This window comes from Dendrobates tinctorius, unplaced genomic scaffold (assembly GCF_039654945.1).
Source record: "Dendrobates tinctorius isolate UK_male_01 unplaced genomic scaffold, ASM3965494v1 ptg000201l, whole genome shotgun sequence".
In the NCBI taxonomy this organism is placed as follows: domain Eukaryota; kingdom Metazoa; phylum Chordata; class Amphibia; order Anura; family Dendrobatidae; genus Dendrobates; species Dendrobates tinctorius.
In genome coordinates this window covers 6940482-6963321 of record NW_027361868.1, presented here as the reverse complement: position 1 = coordinate 6963321, position 22840 = coordinate 6940482, and the positions used below count along the sequence as shown (strand labels likewise).

The window sequence follows — 22840 nt, the reverse complement described above, 5'->3', positions numbered from 1 at the left end:
GGAGTGTCAATAGTTTCAGCAGGTGCGTGTCAGTAGTTTCTGCAGAGGTATGTCCGTTTCAGCAGGGGCGTGTCAGTTAAAGCAGGGGCGTGTCAGTAGTTTCAGCAGGGGTGTATCATTGTATCAGTATTTTCAGAAGGGGCATGCCAGTAGTTTCAACACATTGCGGTTATTACATGTGCTGCCAGGCTTCACTCCTCTCTCCCCCTTGCTCTCTGCTACGTGTGCTAGTGCTACACCTGCACATTTCCAAACACCAAAATGCACCTCCCTGATACGGGATGCTACTGCTGATGTCCTGCTGACAGGTCAGTGCTGAGAAAGCTCTGGACCTCGTGACTGGGAGATGTGAAATTGCAACCAAATCACAAAACCGCTGCTGTATTTGCATGACCGTGGTTGGGACCTCAGAATGGTGGCCAATAAATGACTTTAAGAGGTTAACAAAAAATATATATAGTTCATTGCCATCTAAACATTTGATCTCAGAAAACCCCTTTTACTGTTCTTGAGAGCTAAAATCATGAGTAACAGATAGTAAACATTATAAATCCATTTACATATCGTCTTATACAAATTCTAGGCTGTGATATTATTAGACTTCTTTACCAGGAGGTTAACGCTGAGCCTCATCAGTTTATCAGGTTGGTCCAGAGAAAACACGCGGCCAGGCTATGATAAAATTATATAAGGCACTTTTAACTTAAAGCAGATGTCTACTCTAAAAGCTTTATTAAGTTTGTATACAGCTTAGCAGATTTGATAGGGACATGGCCACCTGTCCTCCTTGTCAGCTGCAACCACTAATTTTATATTAGCACCAGGCTTTAGAAAGAGGCAAACACTTCTTCATCAGAGCTGCGCACTTGGCCTTAATCATTAGAGGTTCTTGTGAGGAGCAGGAAAACCCTTAATCAAGTCGACCGTGCTTTGCCTAACATATTACATAAGCAGAATCCTAAGACCGGTTGGATTAGTTATTCTCGAGTTTCATCACTTTTCTATGTTTTTGGAAAGAAATTCCAATGGCAAACTTATTAGAGGTTGTATGTTGGCTCATGGACTCTCTACAGATGGTAGCACTTGGTGTGCCACAGCATAATATTCTCCCCTGCAGTCTGTCATGATCCATCCTGGATCAGGACTGATAAAAAGCACAGGTAACCTTTTTTCTTAAGCTGTGCTTAAGTTTGGATTTTGCCCCCGGTGGCCATTAGGATTATGGCACTGTGGTGTTGTTTGTTCTAAGTTTGCCCCCGGTGGTGGTGAGCGTCATTGCACTCTGGTTTCTTTAGTTAAGTGCAGATGATTATAATGCAGGTGTGATTTATCTGGCTCTGCTATAAAAGAGTCACAGGTGTTGCAATCAGGGTTGGTTATAGTGTTCATTTCAACCATCCTTGGTGGGAAAAGGAGCTGGAGAACGTTCCTTGCAGCACTGTCTTAGCCCTGGTGTGGAGGGAGTCATAGGGGATTTCCTTGTAGCTCTGACAGATCTTGGTGGCAGCGATTCAGGAGGAGAGCTGCATTCTGGTGGTGGACTCTGTTGCCAGGAGAAAGTGCAACAGAGTAAAGCTAAGTGGTGTTTCCCTGTTTGTGTTTTTCCTTAGTGTGTATTAGTACAGCGGTGGGGCCAGTGCCTGCGCCACCCAGCTCCCTAGCAAGGGATAGGTGTAGGGTGTGCTAGGGCGACAGGTTCCTGATCAGCGCCCGGTGCGGAACCGGCATAGGGAACGTTAGGAGCGTTAGGGACACTGACTCAGGGGAGTGCAGGAGGTCTCCACGTCCCCTTTCCCTATCGCAGGGCCCACCGTTGTAACTGTTTCCCCTTTCCTCGTGTCTTGTTGTTTTAGTTACCAGCCTGCGGGCCGTGTCACACAGGACAGTATCACGTGCCGCGTCTTGCTGTTTTAGTTACCGGCCTGCGGGTCGCGTCACACAGGACGGGTCATCGTGACACAATCAATGTGACAAGGGGCACGTCATCATAGGCACTGCATGTGACCACACAGAAATTACGGAGGGTGTGCGCAGCTGGAATACAGGTGGGAGTTTGAGTCCTTACTGTCTCCAAGTTTTTTTAGAATATATGTTGTGCAGTAGGCAAGGAAATAACGGCAGGCTGTCAGATATTGGCATGTTATTAATATTCATAAGTTCACTTGCTCTTGGTTTACTGTGCAAGCTAGTAGATGGATTTATAGTGGTTGTTCCATTTTGTAAATTTATGGCATAAAAACTAGACATAAGTGAAATGATTCCCAAAACCCTGGTCCAATGGTCAGGTCATAATTCCGTGACCACTAGATGGAAGCCTTGCATTTGCAGCTCTACTTTTGATTAGCCGGCCTGACGTGACGTCATCATTGTGGCATGACGGTGTGCCAGGCCGGCTAATCAAAAGAGAAGCCATGAATGCCAGTAGGACGGAGGCAACATGCAGCTCTCTCATCCAGAGGCCACAGAATAGTGACTAGGCAGATCCATCTCGAGGATTTTGGCGCTTGATCGGTTCTCCTGTTGACAAAAAAAAAAACATGACGTTAGTCTGGCTTACCGCCTTTGATTTTGGTACTGGATTACTTGTTTGTTTGGTTGTTTTTTAAGCTAGAGTTCAATGTTTTCCATTTTTACCTATTTAAATATTTAAAACCATTGTACAACTTCACTTGATTGTCCTTTTTCTTTTTTTTTTATTAATGTTGGGTTAAAAATTATAAAAACTAAACCAGTGAGACTATATCCTCTTCTCCTGAATTAGTGGTAGGTTGTCAGCTATAAGCACTTAATCACTGATTCATCAGGCAGTTTTTGCCAAATATCTGCTGTTGTAAAACTGAAATATCACAAAATTGCATTAGAGGATATAATAATAATAATAATAATAATAATAATAATAATAAAGTAAGACCCAGGGGGGAATCAGGAATAAAATAAAAGCAAAAACTGCCCACTTTAAAAAAAAAAAAGTTTAGAGCTTTTTACATTTTTTTTAAAGCGATGACCTGCAGTCCCAGACACAGCCTGTGGAGAAGAATGGCGCTGTTTCTTCGGTGGACGAAAAAAAAAAAAGAAAAAGCAGATTGACAATATGTAAATTGCGTGATTGTATACTGAAGTGTATAGTCCAAGGGAAAGATCGAGGAATGACATTACGCTGCCAAGCTTCAGAGCCCAAATTACAGTTTTCTCTTTTCAAGTGGTTCCACCTGGAAGATAAGACACTTTAAAACGAATTTGCCCCAGACATCTCCGGGACTGACTCGCACAGTGTCCCCAGTGAGGCCATTTGGAGCTGGCTGTCGTGCCAAAGTGGTTTTATGCCATGTGCTGAAGGAGAAGCCTTTGTGAGAGGCAGTGTCGGAGCCCAGATAACAGAATTGATTTCACCCTAGTGTTTCATGAATTGTGCAGGTCTTTAGGGCACGTTGCTCTTTCCCTCATCTGATTCTGGCTGTAGGCTCTGCAGGTGTTATCACCTCAAGGGTCAGGACAGTTGAGAAAAGATTTAGAAAAGGAAAACTAATGTCGCCTTTTCTCCTCTGTCAAAACCAGGAGAGAAAAAAAGGGCTCTTGCTCTGAGTGATTATTATGCCTGTAATGAATTGGTGGCGGATCAGGTGGAAATGTCGCACACCAGATCCTTATTTCATATAAGAGGTCTGGACCACACCTAACGTTTTCTGTTTTATTTCCCTACATTTGTATTACGCTTTTTTTCTTTTTTCTTTATTTTCTTTATATTTTACTTTATCTTGTACATATAGTTTTTTTTTTGTTTTTTTTTTTAAATCCTACATAGAAAGCTCTGTGAGGCTATGTGCCCACGCTAGCGTTTTTAAACGCTCAGGAAAAGGATCCCTTTTCCCAGAAAACGAGCGTCTTTTTTCCACGCGTTTCTTGCGCGTTTTTGACGCGTTTTTTGACACGCGATTTCTGGGAACATTGGGGATGGCTAAAAACGCTGAGCAATCCGGGAATTAATGAGCATGCTGCGTTTTTAGCCGCTAAGCAATTCCTGAGCGGTTAAAAACGCATGCATTGGCACAAAAAGCCAAAAACGCATGCTAATTAATTTGATGCATCTTTTAAGCATTTCTGCAGCGTCTGATCCAGCTCAAACGCTGCGAAAACGCTTAACAAAACACATCGTGGGCACACAGCCTCAATAAAACCCAAAAAAGTCCATACTCGTGCTATAAAACAATTTTGGAAAAAAAAATTACTAATTTGCTAAGCTAGAATTTTGGATCAATTTATGTCAAAATGTATTGCCTATTTTAGACTGAATAGACAGCTCTTAGTATTGTTGAGAAAATGGGAGTGGCTTAGAAAAAAAGGAGGGGCTTGTAGAAATTGGGAGGAGCTTAGAAAAAAGGGGGATAGAGAAAAGTGAACATGGCTTGTCCCCAATATATTGATCTAAAGTAAGTCAATCAAGAGGTGGCAAAGAATGAGAAAATTTGATGAAGGCTGCAGTCAATTATTAGCCGATGATTGGCTGCAGCGTTCTAGTGACTTAAACAATATTGTAAAACATCTGGATAAGCAAAGTTGTCAAGAAAATATTGAACAGGACTTAAAAAGGTAAGACAACTTTAAAAAAGGGCACAAATCTTATACAGAGTAATGTACAAAAACTAAAGCCACTAAAAAAGAGCAAATTACCCTAGAAAACATTTAAGATAATTCATCATGGTAGGAAAACTATGATTAATGATAAAATCTGTGCACATGGGAAATATGAGTGCATGTAGCCTGTACAGATGGACGCAGTGTCTCTATGGCTCTGTATAGACACACAGTGTACTGCCATAAGGCGTCTACATGAGGTTTCATATTCTCACCTAGAAGTATTGCCTCCACCATACGAGGTCCGCAGAGGTCCGGTATGTGACCGTAGATTTTAAGGGTGAGTTATTATTGTGCAACGTGGTTCTATAATAAATCAGGCCAGTGCCAGCTCCAGGCTTATGCGGGCCTTTAGGCCACTGAGTCCCATTGGCCACTTTTTCTTTTTGCGGGACGAGCGGTAGTTTTTATCATCACCATATTGATGTCCAAACAATTTTCTAATTTATTTTTTTTGGAGGGGAAAGCGAAGTGACTGAAAATCAGTTAGTACAATTCCACAGAAAGCGATATCAAATAGATTTTTTTTTATTTTTGTTGATTTTATTTACAGTATGTTTTGAGAAAAATGGGGGAGGGGATCTAGTTTTGTATATTTTTTTAATTTTTAAAAATATTGGACATTTATTATTGGTCCACTTAGGGGACTCGAACCTGCAGTCTATACAATTATACTGCAATACTATAATATTGCATCATTTTGTAAAAACGAAACCCATGAAAAACTTGAGGGCCGACACAATAAAGTAAAAAATGAAGGGCTGCGCAAAAATGGTGAAAATCAACTCTTCCAGAATGGTCGTAGCTGGAGAGGAGAGTTCATTCACTTGTCAAATTCATTTTGTACTCCAGAAACTCTACTCTGCTCCCTAAATGGAGTAGGATTTCTGTTGGTGCGCATGGAGGCAGAAAAGGCATCAAATTCATTACGTCGCGTGCACCTTTTAATGAATTGGCGCCTTTTATTCCAGCAAGACTTTTGTAGCATGAGCGTTTACTATGCCATTCTTGATAAATTCAGCCCCATAATTATACAAGTAATAGTGGAACCACACACGGAAATGGCAAAGTCGGGTATAGGTACATTAGTAGCAGGAGGAAACACAAGGAGTTCAGTCTTTGACAGGTTCAGTTTCAGATATAGTGAGGACATGATGTTAGACACAGCGTTTAGACAATCGCTGGTGTTTTCTAGAAAGGCTGGCGTGATGTCAGGAGAAGAAGCGTATAATTGGGTGTCATCAGCATAGAGATGGTACTGGAAACCAAATCTACTGATTGTTTGACCAATAGGGGCAGTATACAAAGAGAAGAGGAGGGGGCCTAGGACTGATCCTTGAGGAACCCCAACAGTAAGGGGAAGATGAGAGGAGGAGGAACCAGCAAAAGATACAGTAAAGGAGCGGTCAGAGAGATAGGAGGAGAACCAGGAGAGAACGGTGTCCTTGAGGTCAATGGAACGGAGCATAGTGAGGAGGAGCTGGTGACCCCTTTCTTCATTTCCAACCTCTTAAATGCTGCGGTGATGACTGACAGTGGCATCTAAGAGGTTAGGTTGCTGTGATCCGAGCAGTTAGACTCGGGTGTTGGCTGTATAATACGTCTCCATTTATTGAGTGAGCACATCCAAAGTACAGTACAACGGATATCGTCAGTTGAAACGTTGAGGAGAGTGGATCCCTGGGTTCACCAGATAGCGCGTGCATGCTGAGATGTGTAGTTTCCCCACAGCAGTAGTTAGAGACCACAGATTGTAGCTAGGATCTCTGCTACGGTAAAGGGTTTCTTGATGTCGCTCGCCATTGTAGGCCGTCCACCTTGTAATCTGGTTTTATTTCGGGGTAGTTATTATCTTTTTGAGGTTGTACATTTCATGGAGTGATTGTTTGTACATATTTTGACAAGTCTTTCAGTAGTGTCCCAGTGTGAATAGCTCGCTCCAACCTCATTAGATTCTGTTAGAAAGCCAACGAGGGGTCAAGCATAAAGAATCCCTTTATCCTGTATCACACAGCATCTCGCCCATTCTCTTAAACTTTCACTGCTCTCTTCAATTATACTGGGCTGCGAATTGTGCAGAACAGCAGGTGAAGTGAGCAGGTTATCTGTAGGCACCGCACACTGGAGGTTTTTACTACAAGGGTCTTTCCTTTCATACTTTTGAAGAAGAGATTCCAACCCTGAACTGGTTGATTGTTACCTCTTAGGCTCATTCTGTGCGCTGCATTGTCACAGTTTGCTAATTTTTATGACCATTCATACCAGAAGATTATCATGTAAAAACATAAAACGTATATTGAGCAAAAGTTTCCAATTGTCATCCCGTGTAAATGTTATCAGGGATCCTCAGAAATTCACACATTGATCAAAGCTTTTATGACGGTCAATGTGATAGCCTGAAAACAGGCATCCACTAGTATTTAGCAGAAGTAAAGGAGTAACACCCAGCGATCTAAAAAGCTATTGAAATTGTGAAAAGACATACGATTATGTTACATATAGCACTCAGAACTCGCTATATTCCTGTAAGAATGGTGTAGAGTCTGGGCTAGATTGTGAGAACAGTGTAGAGTCTGTGCTAGATTGTGAGAACAGTGTAGAGTCTGTGCTAGGCTGTGAGAATGGTGTAGAGTCTGTGCTAGGCTGTGAGAACGGTGTAGAGTCTGTGCTACGCTGTGAGAACGGTGTAATCTGTGCTAAGCTGTGAGAATGGTGTAGATTTGTGCTAGGCTTTGAGAACGATGTAAAGTTTGTGCTAGACTTTGAGAGCGGTGTAGAGTCTATGCTAACCTTTGAGAACGGTGTAGAGTCTGTGCTAAGCTGTGAGAATGGTGTAGAGTCTGTGCTAGGCTGTGAGAACAGTGTAGAGTCTGTGCTAGGCTGTGAGAACGGTGTAGAGTCTGTGCTAGGCTGTGAGAACAGTGTAGAGTCTGTGCTACGCTGTGAGAATGGTGTAGTCTGTGCTAAGCTGTGAGAATGGTGTAGAGTCTCTGCTAAGCTGTGAGAAAGGTGTAGATTTGTGCTAGGCTTTGAGAACGATGTAAAGTTTGTGCTAGACTTTGAGAGCGGTGTAGAGTCTATGCTAACCTTTGAGAATGGTGTAGAGTCTGTGCTAGGCTGTGACAAAGGTGTAGAGTCTGTGCTAGGCTGTAAGAACGGTGTAGTCTGTGCTAGGCTGTGAGAACTGTGGAGTCTACTAAGCTGTGAGAACAGTGTAGAGTCTTTGCTAGGCTGTGAGAACGGTGTAGAGTCTGCTGGGCTGTGAGAATGGTGTAGAGTCTGTGCTAGGCTGTGAGAATGGTGTAGAGTCTGTGCTTGGCTGTGAGAATGGTGTAGAGTCTGTACTTGGCTGTGAGAATGGTGTAGAGTCTGTGCTAGGCTGTGAGAATGGTGTAGAGTCTGTGCTTGGCTGTGAGAATGGTGTAGAGTCTGTACTTGGCTGTGAGAATGGTGTAGAGTCTGTGCTAGGCTGTGAGAACGGTGTAGAGTCTGTGCTAGGCTGTGAGAATGGTGTAGAATCTGTGCTAGGCTGTGAGAACGGTGTAGTCTGTGCTAGGCTGTGAGAAAGGTGTAACGTTTGTGCTAGGCTTTGAGAACGGTGTAAAGTTTGTGCTAGACTTTGAGAACGGTGTAGAGTCTGTGCTAGGCTGTGACAAAGGTGTAGATTCTGTGCTAGGCTGTGAGAAATGCGTAGAGTCTGTGCTAGGCTGTGAGAATCGTGTAGTTTGTGCTATTTATGATTATGTTGCTTATCGCACTAACAATAATATTAAAATGCCAAAAAATGGTCTATAATGTACAGAGCTGGCAGATAAGAGAAGTAATGTGATGAGTTTTATTAAGGATAGGAATAGCGTCTTCTGGTAGAATGAGTATATCACTTGTTTTAACCACTTTAGGGTTTCCGAACCCTGAAGCTGTTAAATAATTGACGTGTCGTTTTCACATTGCTGTGCTTTATTATAGTTTTACAGGGCGCATTTGCGGCACTTATTCAGGCGGAATACAGGTGGACGTAGCCTTACACTGCACTCCCACATAGCGTCCACAGACCTCCCACAGCGATACCCGCTACTGCATTTACCGTTGTGGACCGCACATTTCTTTCGTAGCTACATCTGCAGCGTAAAGTGACATGCTGTTGATATTAAACCTGCAGTTTCTGTCAATTTATTGCTGCAGATATTTTTTTTGCAGCATGTGCATGAGAATTCTTAAAGAGGTTTTTCCAGCACCTGTTCTCTGCGTGCATTCTGTTTTTAATAAGCAAACAAACTGCTCCTTGCTCATCCCCTACGGATCCAGCCCTGGGTCTCTGCCTCTTCTCCTGGAGTCAGTTATTGTCTGCAGCGCTGACATCACATTAACACCACTGCTGCCAATCAGTGAGCTTAGCGGCTCATGCAGTCTACTCAGCAGTGCCACTGAGCTCAGTTATTGGCTTTAGTCCTGTTGACTTGATTTCATCGCTGTGCACAATAGTAGACACCAGGAGCAGCAGTGGAGACTCAATGCTGGGGAGGGGAAGAAAAACTCCACTGAAAATATCATGTGCTAGTAGAGGATTTTCCTCAATAGATCACACATCAGGAAATCCTCTTGTGTTTTCACACCTTCAGGTCTCAGTTGAGCAGAGAGTGACTAGGAAGAGCTTCTCCTGCTCTCGAGGACCCGCCGTAAGAATACATGTAATGCGGCTTTTCCACTGTGGCGGCGCTACAGGGAAAGTGAACACATCATCAAGAGACTTTTCTAACAAAAAGGCATTGTCCTTACTGAATAACCCCTTTAAAGAGCCATCTGCTCTCGTGAGTATACATTTTCACTGATACGGGTCAAAAAGTTAAAATTAATCAGACTTTAATTTTATTGTAAATGATTTAATATGGAAAAAGCAAAGATTGGAGGAAAAAACTGTGGGCATGATGTACCTGAGTAATCTCCAACCTGTGGCTGCATTATGCTAAATCTCCCTCCTGAGATCTACCATTTTCTTGCCACTAAATACTGTATCCTCTTGCGGATTTGTTTGGAATAATTAGGAAGTTTTCCTTACATGGAAGGTGCCTCGTCCCGTGGGAAACATTAATCAGCCACTGCGATTCTTCCGAGTAGAAACACGGGCTCTTTTTAATTGTGATTCATTTTAACTCTAGCGCATTAACGTACTACAGATGTCTTCGCTTGTCTTTTCGGGAACAATCGATCCTTCATTCCTCTCTTTCTGTGGAAGACAAAAGGGAGAATAACAAACAATTAGCAAAATGTTCCGTTCAATACAGAAAGTACAGTCAAAATACTTCCGGCAGAAGTTCCATTGTTTTAGCATTTATTAATGAAAATATAAAAAAAAAACAATGTTCTGTCCGTAGTACCCAGTAGTTGGAAGATTGACTGATAGCGATGTATGAATTGTATACCATACATAGATAGGCTTTGACTAGCCTCCATAAATGTTGATTATAAAGTAATTTTATTTTTTTTTGTCCAGAAATCAATAGTACAGGTGAAAGACAACTTTGTAATATATCTTATCAGAGAAATCTGCTTCTTTCTCCTCCTGGGCTGATCAGTCATTGTCAAAATTCTCAATTCACAGGTGAAATCTGTTGATAGATTTTCCATTACTGAGATCAGAGGTGACAGTGGGCACAAATTTTTGTGAAGATCTGTCGGCAGAAAGTCTATTTCTGCCTTTAGCATCCTTCACCATTGAATTTTGAAAGCACCAATTATCATCTGCTATGCCTTTAATGGGTAAATCTGCCTTTACTGAATGCAAATTTTATCCAAGAATTAAGAATGGAAGATCAGTCCCGGAGGGCAAAGAAGTGGATTTCTCTGATAAGATATATCACAAAAGGTCTTATTTTAATGTGAACTAGTGATTTATGAAATTAAAATAAAGGTTACCCTTTGAGAATTTTTATAGTCTTAGTATGTTTTTTCAACAGTGGCCTGTCATACACTTTCTTTTACATTTATGAACTGTCCTACAAAACCGGATCAGGTGCGTCTATCTGTAGTAGGATGGTCCTTTGGAGGAAGCCATAACTGTAAGGAAACTCTATGCCGTTTATGCTGCTGATAGACCCATCTGCCTTGGAAACTTTGACTATGGGTATTGATCCACCTTGGTCACAATGGTCTTTTTGAAATTTTATGGGTCCCTTTCAAATACAAAAGATGATGTGCAGCCCATGATCCCAGGAAGTACAGGGCTTTACCGTTATGTTAGCTGACTGTGATGTGGTTTTGACTTTGTTGCCAAGTTTTAGTAATACCATAAACTCAAAAAAAAAGTATATGGCCCACTATATAATAAAAATAATGTAGTTGTTCACTTTACTTGGTGGGGCATAATTAGGTAAAACTCTAATATTGGCATTGTTGCCACACTCCCCCAGACATCAGTGGTAAAGAGTTTAATAAAAGTAGTTGGTATGGGCCAGTACTGTCCATGGGAAAGGATGGGACATCCGGGCGGTGTGAAGGTTCGACCTTAGATCTGGATTAGGTCACTTATGAGACCATCCCTATTTTGTTGTCACTACTAAGCTCGAAGCATCACCCCGCCTGGATGTCCCATCCTTTCACACGGGCAGCACATTCCCTACCAAACTATAGGTCGAGAACCACAAAGGCATTAGTTGGGGTATCGTTCATTTATACAGCTCATTTGCTTTACAGGGAATAAAGGACCTTAACCATTAATAGATTGGGGTATTAAATCGGAGTAAGATCACTTTTTAGGTGTGTTGAGTCCTGTTACTAATAATGATTCCAATGATTATGACAGTGAGCCCAAAAAGTATTAAGAAATCCTCTTGGAAAAAAATCATAGAATTGTAGCGTTGGAAGGGACCTCCTGGGCCATCTGGTCCAACCCCCTTTATTGGCTTTGGCTTGGCAAGCCAGGGTCTCATCTGTTGTTTAAAGGGAAATTTAAGCTAAACTTCAGTATTCTTATCAGTGCTCAGACATAAGAGGGTAGGAAAACGGCCCAGATAGTCACAGAATCGAGGGTCTGCGCCAACATTCATGTAACGTGTATGATTACCGCTGTATTTCACTATGCAGATCCCAAATTCCCAACCAGACCCCTTTGCCCCTAATTTGCTTGCTCATTTACACATTCTTGTTTCCACCTGTCGGATAAATCCCCCATACCCTTGACCTTATGACTGTATCAGGGGGGCTTTTCAGGTCATCACAGTCCTAAACCAGCTTTCTAACTGTATGGATAAAGAGAAAATGAACCCTCACCCAGAAGGCCGGTGTTCCTCTCTCAGCTGTTCTCTTTTTGCTCTTTCCTCCATGTTTTTTTTTTTTATTCTTCTGTTGTTTTTGTTCATTCCTTACCCTGGCACACCACAAAAAAAAAAGCTCTAAATCTCCCCACATGCCCTGTTGCTTAAACGATGGCGTGCGTGTTCACTTTTTCTCGCCCTCATTAGATCATCATTCATGGCCATTCTAAAAAGGAAAAAAAAAACTTTTTTTTTTATCCCCCTACAGTACTGCAGTCCATGTGAAACAATGTCTTATAACAATACCGGGGCCTAATCTCCATGTCAAAGCAATTTTCATTCCCCAGTGCACGGACCGCTATCATTTTGTAATGTTTTGTTTCTTCTTTTTAAAAAAAAAAAGAAATAAAAAAAAAAAAAAAGAGAACAGTAAGCCGTCACGGGGGCCTGTCGTCCCTTATCTCAATGTCTGGAAATTTGGACGGCGCATTTTACTGCGCAGATAAAATGGAAAGAACTCCAAGTTCAGCAAATCGTAATGGGTTTAAAGTCGTATTGAGATCGGCTACCAGAAGATCAGATAACCGGGGTCCTTCAGTTGTCTTTTTAATCAGGTTCCCCGCAAGGCTGAATAGAGACAGAACAGACACACACAGCGAAAATATAATTCTTGGATAGGTTAAGTACATGTTTGAACTCTCGCAAGCAGAAGCGATTTGATGATGACTTAATCATTTTCTGGTCAATTATCTGTAAGGACCCTTGCAACTGCACGGCAATTATGATGCAAGATGGCCTTTTGGGACAAACACCAGTCTCCCTGCTTCTGTTTCCTCAGATTCCCTGCCACGAATTTTCATTCACTTCATTATCTCTGTTAACATAGAAACAACTTTCTGTGCAGTAATTACAGCCCCAATGCACACTTTAGCTGTCATCTTGATGGAGGCCTGGATGTCCTCATGGCGGTGTTGGATAAGTGTTCTTTGTTGATTTTTGATTAATGTACACGTCTTCCTGGAGCTTAAAGGGGGGGGGGGAGTGAATGCTTGCGATGACAAAAGGCAAGGGGGGGGTTACATATCAGCTTGCATGATTTAAAGCTATGGGTTTATTGGCTTTGGCTTGGCAAGCCAGGGTCTCATCTGTTGTTTAAAGGGAAATTTAAGCTAAACTTCAAGTCACCCTGCTCCAAAAGAATATCTGTGTCCCCCTATTATAACTTGAATCGCTTAGAAAAAAGTTTGGAAATTTCCATAGCACGGTTCTGAAGTGAAACTTTAATGTGTGGGTGCTACTTCCCTCACAAATCATTTCCTTCTCCCTGTTCTGGCTACATTCACTGTAACAAGCCTATAAAGAAGAAAAGCTAGATATTTTTTTTACTTCTTGAGATTTATTTTTAAGTAGCATTATTTTGGGATACTTACCTTTTTTTCTGATTAAAGGGAATCTGACAGCAGGTTTTTGCTTTATAATCTGAGAGCAGTATGATGTAGGGGCTGAGACCCTGATTCCAGCAATGTGTCTCTTACTAGGCTGTATTTTGCTATTTCAATAAAATCAGTGTTTTATCAGCAGGAGATTATCACTACAGGACTAGGTGTCTTCAGTTTCCTGGTCCAGCCCCGCCCCCACCACTGCTGCTTTCTGTCACTATAAAGTGTACACAGAGAGCTGACAATCAGGGATGTGGGCGGGGTTATATAGGGTTCAATATTCTGAGCATTGCTTGATATGCAGCAGAGAAAACTGTGATTCTCCCTCAACTGCTGCACACAGAAAACTAAGTCACACATTGCTAGAATGAGGCTGCCTGCCCCTACATCATGCTGCTGTCAGATTACATAGCAAAAACCTGCTCACAGATTCCCTTTAGCTATTAGGAATTATTTTGGGATTTGGAATATGAAAAAAATGTATCCAAAATCAACTTACACTGTAACAACAAGCCTTAAAGGGGTTATCCTAAACTTTTTTTTTATATAATGTGCCTAAAAACTAACAGGCCAGTAGTTGTGTCCAGCGCCGATCTTTGCTGTTTGCTGGTGCAGTGATCACAGACTGTTCCTGCAATCGATTCTGCAGCTTCCGGTGATGTCAACAGAGCTGCTGCTTCTCTTTTGCTCTGCTCTGTTGATGTGTCATGACTGCTGACGTTGTACTGATTGATAGCTGGCTCCCGACTGCCTAACTACAGGAAGTTGAGTGTCAATCAGCATGACATCGGCAGTTCCACCCCCTCGACAGAGCAGCCTGGAAGCAGAAGAGCTGCTCTGTTGACGTGGAGCAGCTGAATCGTCTGCAGGAGTGGTCGTGGACCAATCTGAGCTGGTGCCAGGTACAATTGGCAGGTAGTTATCAAACTAGCCGGCTTGTTAGTTTTTAGGTCCATAGTTGAAAAAAAATGTCCTGGACAACCTCTTTACTATAATGTTAAATGACTCTCCACTTATAGGTGTTGTCCACCTTTGGATGTATTTATTTTAATTAAATATACATATTTAGAGCTGAAAATCATTTTTGCAATTGGGTTCAAAATTTGGATTAAAAATTGTGCAACATTTTTTTTTTTACAGTCTCGTTTTTTCCTGCACATTCATTTTGATGTGGTCTATGGTAATAAATCAGCTGAGAGGAGCTCAGAAAAACACAGATAAAAGAATTACAAACTTCCTTGTCAGTCCAACATAGTGGGATCACTGATGGGTTCTCAGATAACTCATTCTGCAGTTAGTAATACACAGTGGAATACAGAGAGGCTATTGAAGGCAAATAGTGCAACATTTTTAATGAAACCAATTGCAATTTTTTTTTTCAATTTTCATGCACTTAATTAAAAATAAAAAATGTCCCCAAATTTGGACATCCCATTTCATATAAAACTTTTTTTTAATGTTGAAACTGGAAGCCCTGCATTATTATTCCCATATTTTAGAGAATGATGTTTAATTAAGACATTGTTGGAGGTGTATTGCCATAACAGGGAGTCTGTGTGTTTCTAGGACCATCTGTATTTAAGATGGAAATAAAGATATAAAGGCATCTGCTCGTAAGTTACAGGAGAGTAAACAGGAGAGATGAAGCTTTTGTTGCGCACACTATAAAATCAAGTAAAAATATATATATACATTGGCATGTAAAAGTTTGTACACCCCTGGTCAAAATTACTGCCAGTGTGAATAGTTAAGCAAGTTGACGATGAAAAAAGACCTACAGTTAAATATGAAACATTTTCTTTGTATTTCAGGAAAAAAAAATACTGTATATTGTAATTTTTACATTTTACAAATTGCAAAAAGAAAAATGGGCTGATGCAAAAGTTTGGGCACCCTTGCAGATTTTTGTTCTCAGATAACTTTGACCAAGATTTCCAGACTTAATTAGCCTGTTAGGGTTATGGCTTGTTCACTATCATCGTTAGGAAAGGCCAGGTGATGCAAATTTCCCAGACTTATAAAAACCCAGCCTCCTCTAAACTTGTACGAAAAAACAGCAGCCACGGGGTCTTCTAAACAGCTGCCTAGATTTCTGAAAATGAAAATGTCTTAGGCCCACAAAGCAGGAGTAGTTTATAAGAAGCATTGCTAGAGAGGCAAATCAGCCCCCCCCCCCCCCCCCGCTTGACTGCAAAAGACCTATAGAAAGATTTAGCAGATTCTGGAGTTGTGGTACATTGTCCTACGTTTCAGCGACACCTGCACAAATATGGCCTTCATGTAAGAGTCATCAGAAGAAAACCTCTCCTGCGTCCTCACCATAAAAGTCAGAAGTATGCAAAAGAACATCAAAACAAGCCTGATGAAGTTTGGAAAACAAGTTCTGTGCACCGATGAGGTTAAAATAAAATTATTTGGCCACAATGATCAAAAATACAGTATGTGTGGAGAAAAAAGGGCACAGAATATCAGGAAAAGAACATCTCACCAACCATTAAGCATGGGGGTGGATAAATTATCTTTGGGGCTGTTCTGCAAATGGATAATGAACCTAAACACACATCAAAATCCACAATAGACGACCTCAAAAGGCGCAAGCTGAAGGTAAAACAAAGGCCCACACAGTCCCCTGATCTGAACATCATTGAAAATCTGTGGCTAGACCTCAAAATAGCAGAGAATGCAAGACGACCCAGGAATCTCACAGAACTGGAAGAATTCTCCAAGGAAGAATGGATGAAAATCCCTCAAACAGGAAGTGAAAGATTCTTGGGTGGCTACAAAAAGCATTTACAAGCTGTGATACTTGCAAAAGGTGGCGGTACTAGATGCTAACCCTGCAGGGTGCCCACATTTTTGCATCAGCCCACTTTCCTTTTTGTAATTTTTAAATCGTAAAATATGAAAATGTATATTTTGCCTAAAATATAAAGGACATGTGTCATCTTTACCTTTAGGCCTATTAGAGATCATTTCATCTTCAACTTGCTTAAGTGTTCACATTAATAGTAATTTTGACCAGGAGCGCCCAAACTTTTGCATGCCACTGTACATAAGTAATGCAACAATTTCCGATCAGTGGCAATCCAATCTCTGGAACCTTCACTGATCCTGAGACATGGCACTGATTTAGCTCTGTGTTCCCCCTCTAAGTTTTTCCCTATTTTGTTATATTCCCTGCCATCTGGTTTTACAGAGATCTTCTACCAGGCTCAGTTATAAAGTGGGGGCTTATCCCAGCGACATGTCAAAGGGAAAAAAACCCATTAATGGTCATTTCCTCTAACAATGAGGAAGAAAAATAAATTTCACGAAAATGATGCTGAAACAATTAAGCCCCGTCCCCTCCACATTAGACTAATGCCGGACAAACGCACCAATATTAGTGGTCTCCGCCAACAGTCTAATATGTATGGAGGTCTCCCAGTTCTCCCCGACAGATGATGTTGGAAGGAGGAAAGTCAATTTCTGACTGTCGATCCTTTTGTAATATGCGAAATAAGATGCTCTATCCAGAAGAACACAGGAGCGAACGTTCCTGTCTATGGAAGATTCACAGCTGATATCCGGCAGCCGAAAGATCGCCGAACCATTAGGCAACAGCTATTAAATGTGTATGGAGCCCCTAGTCACACTCTCCAGCAAGTCACCACTCGTGAGATTACATTTATGAGGATGGCGAGGTATATGTTATGTTTGTGGTCTTGTTGGATTTTTCAAAATATTATTTTGGTTATGCTCTATTTATAATTATCTATAATCACTTGCCTTAGTATAGTTCCCCCTGCTGTAGCCATTCTTGCTGTCATTGACCAGGGTGCAGCCATGTGCATTTGCAAAAGTTGACCAAGAAAAAAAAAATTGTCAGATTTATGAAATAATGTTCTGACTTTAAATAATCAGAATTTGTCTGCGCACTTGATTGGGGGTTGTATTATCACACACATGCCCCTTGGCTGGGTATGCAGCGGCCACAAAAAAGGGAAAAATTAAGTATTTCACATATTCAGGGGAAATAAATACATGGATGGACCAGTTCGGCCAAACCTGAGAGGGCACATGATGGTCAAGACAAGTCAGCCCATCGAAGGCTTTATTGATGTGGGTGCATTCATTCTTCAATTTAGCATTTCGGTTCCACCTTTTTTATTTTTCTTAGAGGGTATTTAGTCCAGGGTCAAAAATGTATTTTTAAAAGGACTCTCGCTGGTATGAAAAAAGTGCTGACACTCAACCCCACAAATCCCATTCCAAAGCATACCCAGGCCCGATTTCCTAAATGAATGTTCAGACAGTGACTGACAGCAGTGGTGACCTACCTCAACCGGTGATTGGGTAAGCGTTGGACCAGAAAGAGAACAAAGACGACCACATAAGCATTGGAACAGGAGCTGCAAAGGATTGTTATTTGTTTTTTTTTTTACTCCAGTCTTTAGCCCTTTTAAAAATAATTTTCATTCACCAAGGAAATCCCCTTTAACGTTACCTAAGTGAAGTTTTGCTGTACGGATGGGCTTTGAAAATGACCAGTCATTCTTGGTGTAATAAAAGCAAATAACTAAGCGAAGTTTATGGGAACGACATAATGAGAAAACAGGGCAGCAAACGACATCTTAGCACAGATTCCACTAAAGTTCAATTGAGATTATTATCTGTGCCAGCAGTGCCATCCCAACACACAGATGTAACAGAGGCTCATGTTACCAAATGTTTTCATTGTGCATTGGAGATTACCTTCTATATAAAGTGTATCTCGAGAGACCCTAGGAGGATAAACATGACTGCCTTTTTAGAGCAGAAGACTGAGCAGCCAACCTTGCTTCTCCTTCGACGCTCTCCAAAGCCTCAGCTGTACCTTTGTATTATCTCCAGTAACAGAAGGGGGCTGCATGACACTCTTATTATAGTTTACTTGACTTCAGAGGGATCTAAGCTATATTAATAGCCCGAACAATGCCACATGTGCCTGCCTTTGTCACGGATACCCACGTATAAATGTTGTAGCAGAGCATTGTTTTCCATTAAGCCCAAGCTGTCTGAAGCCAGGAGTCTTACTGACTTTAGCCTCTGCTGTCCGTTCACCGAGCTACTTCTCATTTCTTTCTTATACAAAGTAAGTCAAGGTCAAGTTTCCCATTGGATGATCTTGTATAGTAGGAAACTGCGTTATAGGAAATGGCTACCCTTGTGAACAAGAGGTATCCGATCGTATAGATGGGGAGCAGCTGCAACCCGTCCTCGGGGGTCCGTCAGAATATGTCTCAAAAACATATTCCATAGCACTATGCAAAAATTGTCATCAGTCGGTGAGGCTCACATCCTAAATTCCAAATTAAATTATCAATTCATTCTTGGTGAAAACCAAGAGGACATGAGGAGAACAAAAACTTCCTACTGATGTAGCCCTAAATTGGATTCGGATCCAGAGAAGGACCCTTGGTTGGATTCAGATCCAGAGATGCTAAAAGTCTGTGCTAACTATGGAGCCACCATGTCTTGACTTGCATAGATTTTAGTTTCCCTGAACTTTTCTGCTTGGTTATTGAATCACTCAGCCCATGAATTTTTATATAAATAAGTCTCTGTTTACACTTGCACGCTTTTCCTGCAGTTTTTCTTGTCTGGCCACTGGACCAGACCCCTGCGAACTTCCTACCACCTGTAGCATCCGCAGCACCTTTTCTGATCTGGGCCAGGGATGACATCGTAGGGGCCTATTAATCAGAAGAGAACCTGGGGATGCCAGTTACCAGAGAAATTTTCATTTCTCTGGTCCACTGACTATGGACTACCAATATGGCCTCTGGACCAAAGTCCTACAAATCTTTCGGCTCACCTCTTATAGGCTCTAATGTTAAAAAAATTTATACCGTACTTTTTTTCTTTACTGGATAACTCAAGATTGTAATAAATTGGTATCATATAGAAATCAGTGAATAGATTTGATGCAAATCGAATTTGCGTTGAATTTTGTAGGAATTTGCTGAACCCGGCAGATTTGAACAATTTCACATAAAGTGGCTGCTATAACAATATTGCGTTAGCTGGAGAATCCTCATGACCTCAGGCACAGCCGGGGGGCTTCCTTATATTACCGTGGTGCTATTACATCACAGGGCATAGCACAGCCGATCAGAATGCACTTTCACAGTCTGTTTAAAAGAAAAAGCATGAGATGTAGCAATCATTTTGAGGTGAATCTGGATAGTGAGAGGACGTCACAGCTTAGCCATAGAGATATGGAGAGAAAGTGAGTAAAGCACTGAAGAAACTGTACTGATAGCGCTTGACAGCACAGCAGTGAAGAACTCTTTACCACAGGCATAAAGAGTGAGGATCCCTTGTAGATTGTGAGCCCTCGCGGGCAGGATTCTCTTTCCTCCTGTACCAATCGTGACTTGTACTGTTTAAGATTACTGTACTTGTTTTTATTATGTATACCCCTCCTCACATGTAAAGCGCCATGGAATAAATGGTGCTATATTAATAAATAATAATATTTCAATATTACCAAGGCTGTGCTTGTGTTAGAGCTTGAAAGGGGTTGGATACAGTCCTCGGAGACCTCAGAGCGTTACGTCTTTTCAGGGCAATTGGAGGTTTTCCAGTACTTGGGATTTACACATAAATCGATTCACTGGGAATCAATTTTTGGGGAAAAATTCTATAAAGCTGGTGGTGAATTCAAATTTCCAAAGATTCGCTCATCTCTAGTATCTTAACAAATTTTATAACTTTGTTAAAAGCTGATACACCTCTACGTGGGACTCACATGTGTTATATGGACATACGGTTTTACAGTATATTTTACAGAAGTTTTTTATGTCTCATCTTTTTCTCGCCTGTCTTTCAGTTTAATAGATGCATTACCTCTCAACTCATCAAGTGGTTCAGCAACTTCCGGGAGTTCTACTACATCCAAATGGAGAAGTATGCCAGGCAAGCCATTAATGATGGTGTAACCAGCACAGAAGAGCTGTCCATCACCAGGGACTGTGAGCTATACCGGGCCCTAAACATGCACTACAACAAAGCCAATGACTTTGAGGTACAAACATCACTCTTGTATTAACAGTTTATAAGAAGTACTCTTCCGGGTGGAGGGGAGTCTGTAGTTGTAGTCCCTTCAGATTACTGCTTGGGCACCAAATTGCAATCTCTTTTGATCCTTATACAAGTGAGCTCTCATATAGAATGAAAGAAACTATCTCACTAGTACCACTCAGGAGATGTTCCTCCCCTAAAAAGTCAAAGTCTTGCAACATGACCAGGGATAAATGCCAAACCGGTAACTCATCTACAGATAGCTGTTTCTTGATCTTTGCCCCTCATCAGTGCAGAGCAGAGTCTGTCTGGCTGAGGGTGATGCACTTAAGGCTGCAAGGTTTCCCATAAAGTACTGGTTTTCCATAAAGAGCCCAACTGAGAATGGAGCATTACAGGCAGCGCTCCTTGGGAGTAAAGTATGAAAACGAGCTCTCTTACTTGGAAGTACCAACTAGGAAAGTTAGCTTCTGGGTGGTACTCATAAAATGTAGTCAGGAAAAAAACCTGATCACTGGTGCCTGTGGTTCCTTACAACTACTACCTCTTCATAGACTATAGAAAATACATAAAGGAGAAAAATACTATTAAAATAATCAAAAAATTATATTTTAAAAAAATGTTTTATTCTGGGAAATATTTTTTGAAAATTATTTGAACTGATTTTTTGGGGACCAACTTATTCTCACAGGTGAATGTCCATTTTTAGATGTCATGGCATTGCTTTATAGCATCGGTCTCTGTGGAAAGCATTCACTAATGCAGTTCTACAGCACCTCATTAAGGATGGTCTAAATTATAAAAATGTCATTAGACACGTTGTTCCAAATGGAAGTGGTAGCATGGCTGTATAGGTGCTCGTCTCCCGAAAAAAAAAATTATACTTTGTTTTTAGAGATGCGATGTGCCAGTCATGAGACGTCTAGAGTAGAATCCATATGAAAAGCAGGCTGCAAGTGCGCTGAGGGCGTGTCAGCGCATGTGGTCTGCCTCTTTAAAATGTATTGACACGCCCCCATGCACTTCTGGACTGATTTACGTATAGCTTTTCCACTAGATTTATCATGATTGACAAATCAGATCTCTGCAAAAAAAAAAGTATCCCTTTGAGTGGGGGATAAGCGCCTACACAGCCATAAATTAAATCCATCTATAAAAACGTGAGACAGGTTTCTTTTAAAGACTATTCACATGGTATACCCCACACCTGACTTCATATGTCAATGTGTGTCAACCGTTTTAACTAGAATTGAGTGGATGGCTTCCCACAACCACGGTCCAGGTCAGTGCTGTCTGGCTGTAGACAGAAGCTACACGAATTTCTTGAGCTCCTGGGTTCCCCGATGCAGTATTTTATTTGCCAGCCTGGAGTGACATCATGAATGCATGCGGTGCACAGATGACGTCTCGCCAGCCTAGCCATTCATAAGCCAAGCCTGGGATGCTGAAGGGTAAGGAAATTCATGCAGCTCATGTCCACCCCAGAGACCACTGACCTGGTCCGAGAACGGGGTTGCGTTAAGCAATCGGTTCATCTCTGGTGTTAACCATTTGCACTACAGCCGATGTAGTCTTACTGAATGTGACATTAACCTTCCTCGTTCCTTCTGGAAGGAACAACATTCATCAGCTAGCGATGAAATTGGATACAGCGGGGGGTTTTAGCAAACCGAGCATTTGCCATATTTAGCCTCGTCCGCTCCTTCCAGACACATTTTGCTGATCCTTGGCTGTGATTAAACCTCTGATACGAGTCTGTTTCCTCTGAAATCGCCAGCGTGCCCCTTATACGGCTCTCGTACCCCAGCGTGCTTTTCAAATCTACTTGACTTTCACTTACACTTGTGATATAGGTTAAGTACCAGCCATGATTAAGCAATGAACTTGTCCCATCATAAACTGTGTCGCTGACTTGCCATTCCCTGTAGTTTGCCCTGCGTCAGGCACTTAAAAGCAAAGTCACATTAGATGCAGGAGAAGATTCTGGCCTTGTCATTTTTAGCTGTAGCCTTATGGCCAATGCCCAGAGGTGCTTACAGCACAAGAATACAATGCCTCGCATTATTCTTTGTTGATGACCAATATTTCAAATGACTCGCTCTTTGCTCACATTCACATTTTGACACCGGTGGAAGGAAATGCAAAATTCACTTGGGAAACAATTAAGATTCAATGTACGGTTTTCATATAAAATGTTAAGCGTTTGGTTATAAGAAACAGCAAATGACATTTGGTTGGGGATAAGTAGATGTAGCTCGCTTATATATTTACCAAAGGAATATACTGCAGGACAATTTTTTTTCTCAAAAATGGGTAAATCAGATTGTTATGACGTGTCACGGTAGGTCACATTGGAATGGGTTTGGGAATTGAGCCTCCGAAGAATGTCCAAAATGAAATATTCCCAAAATGTGTGGCTGTTTTTTTTTTTTTTCAATTTTTAGAAATACACTGGGTTGGTTTTACTAAAATAAA

The 22840-nt window shown here is 41.4% G+C and overlaps 1 protein-coding gene across 1 annotated transcript in view; it reads left to right on the top strand.

Annotated features, from left to right (window-relative positions):
- Positions 1–22840, top strand: part of PROX1 (prospero homeobox 1) — a 99192-nt gene that overhangs the window by 43153 nt on the left and 33199 nt on the right. The window contains exon 4 of the mRNA XM_073553363.1: positions 20175–20369. Coding sequence (XP_073409464.1) covers positions 20175–20369 — 195 coding nt within the window. The remainder of the gene's footprint in view (positions 1–20174; positions 20370–22840) is intronic.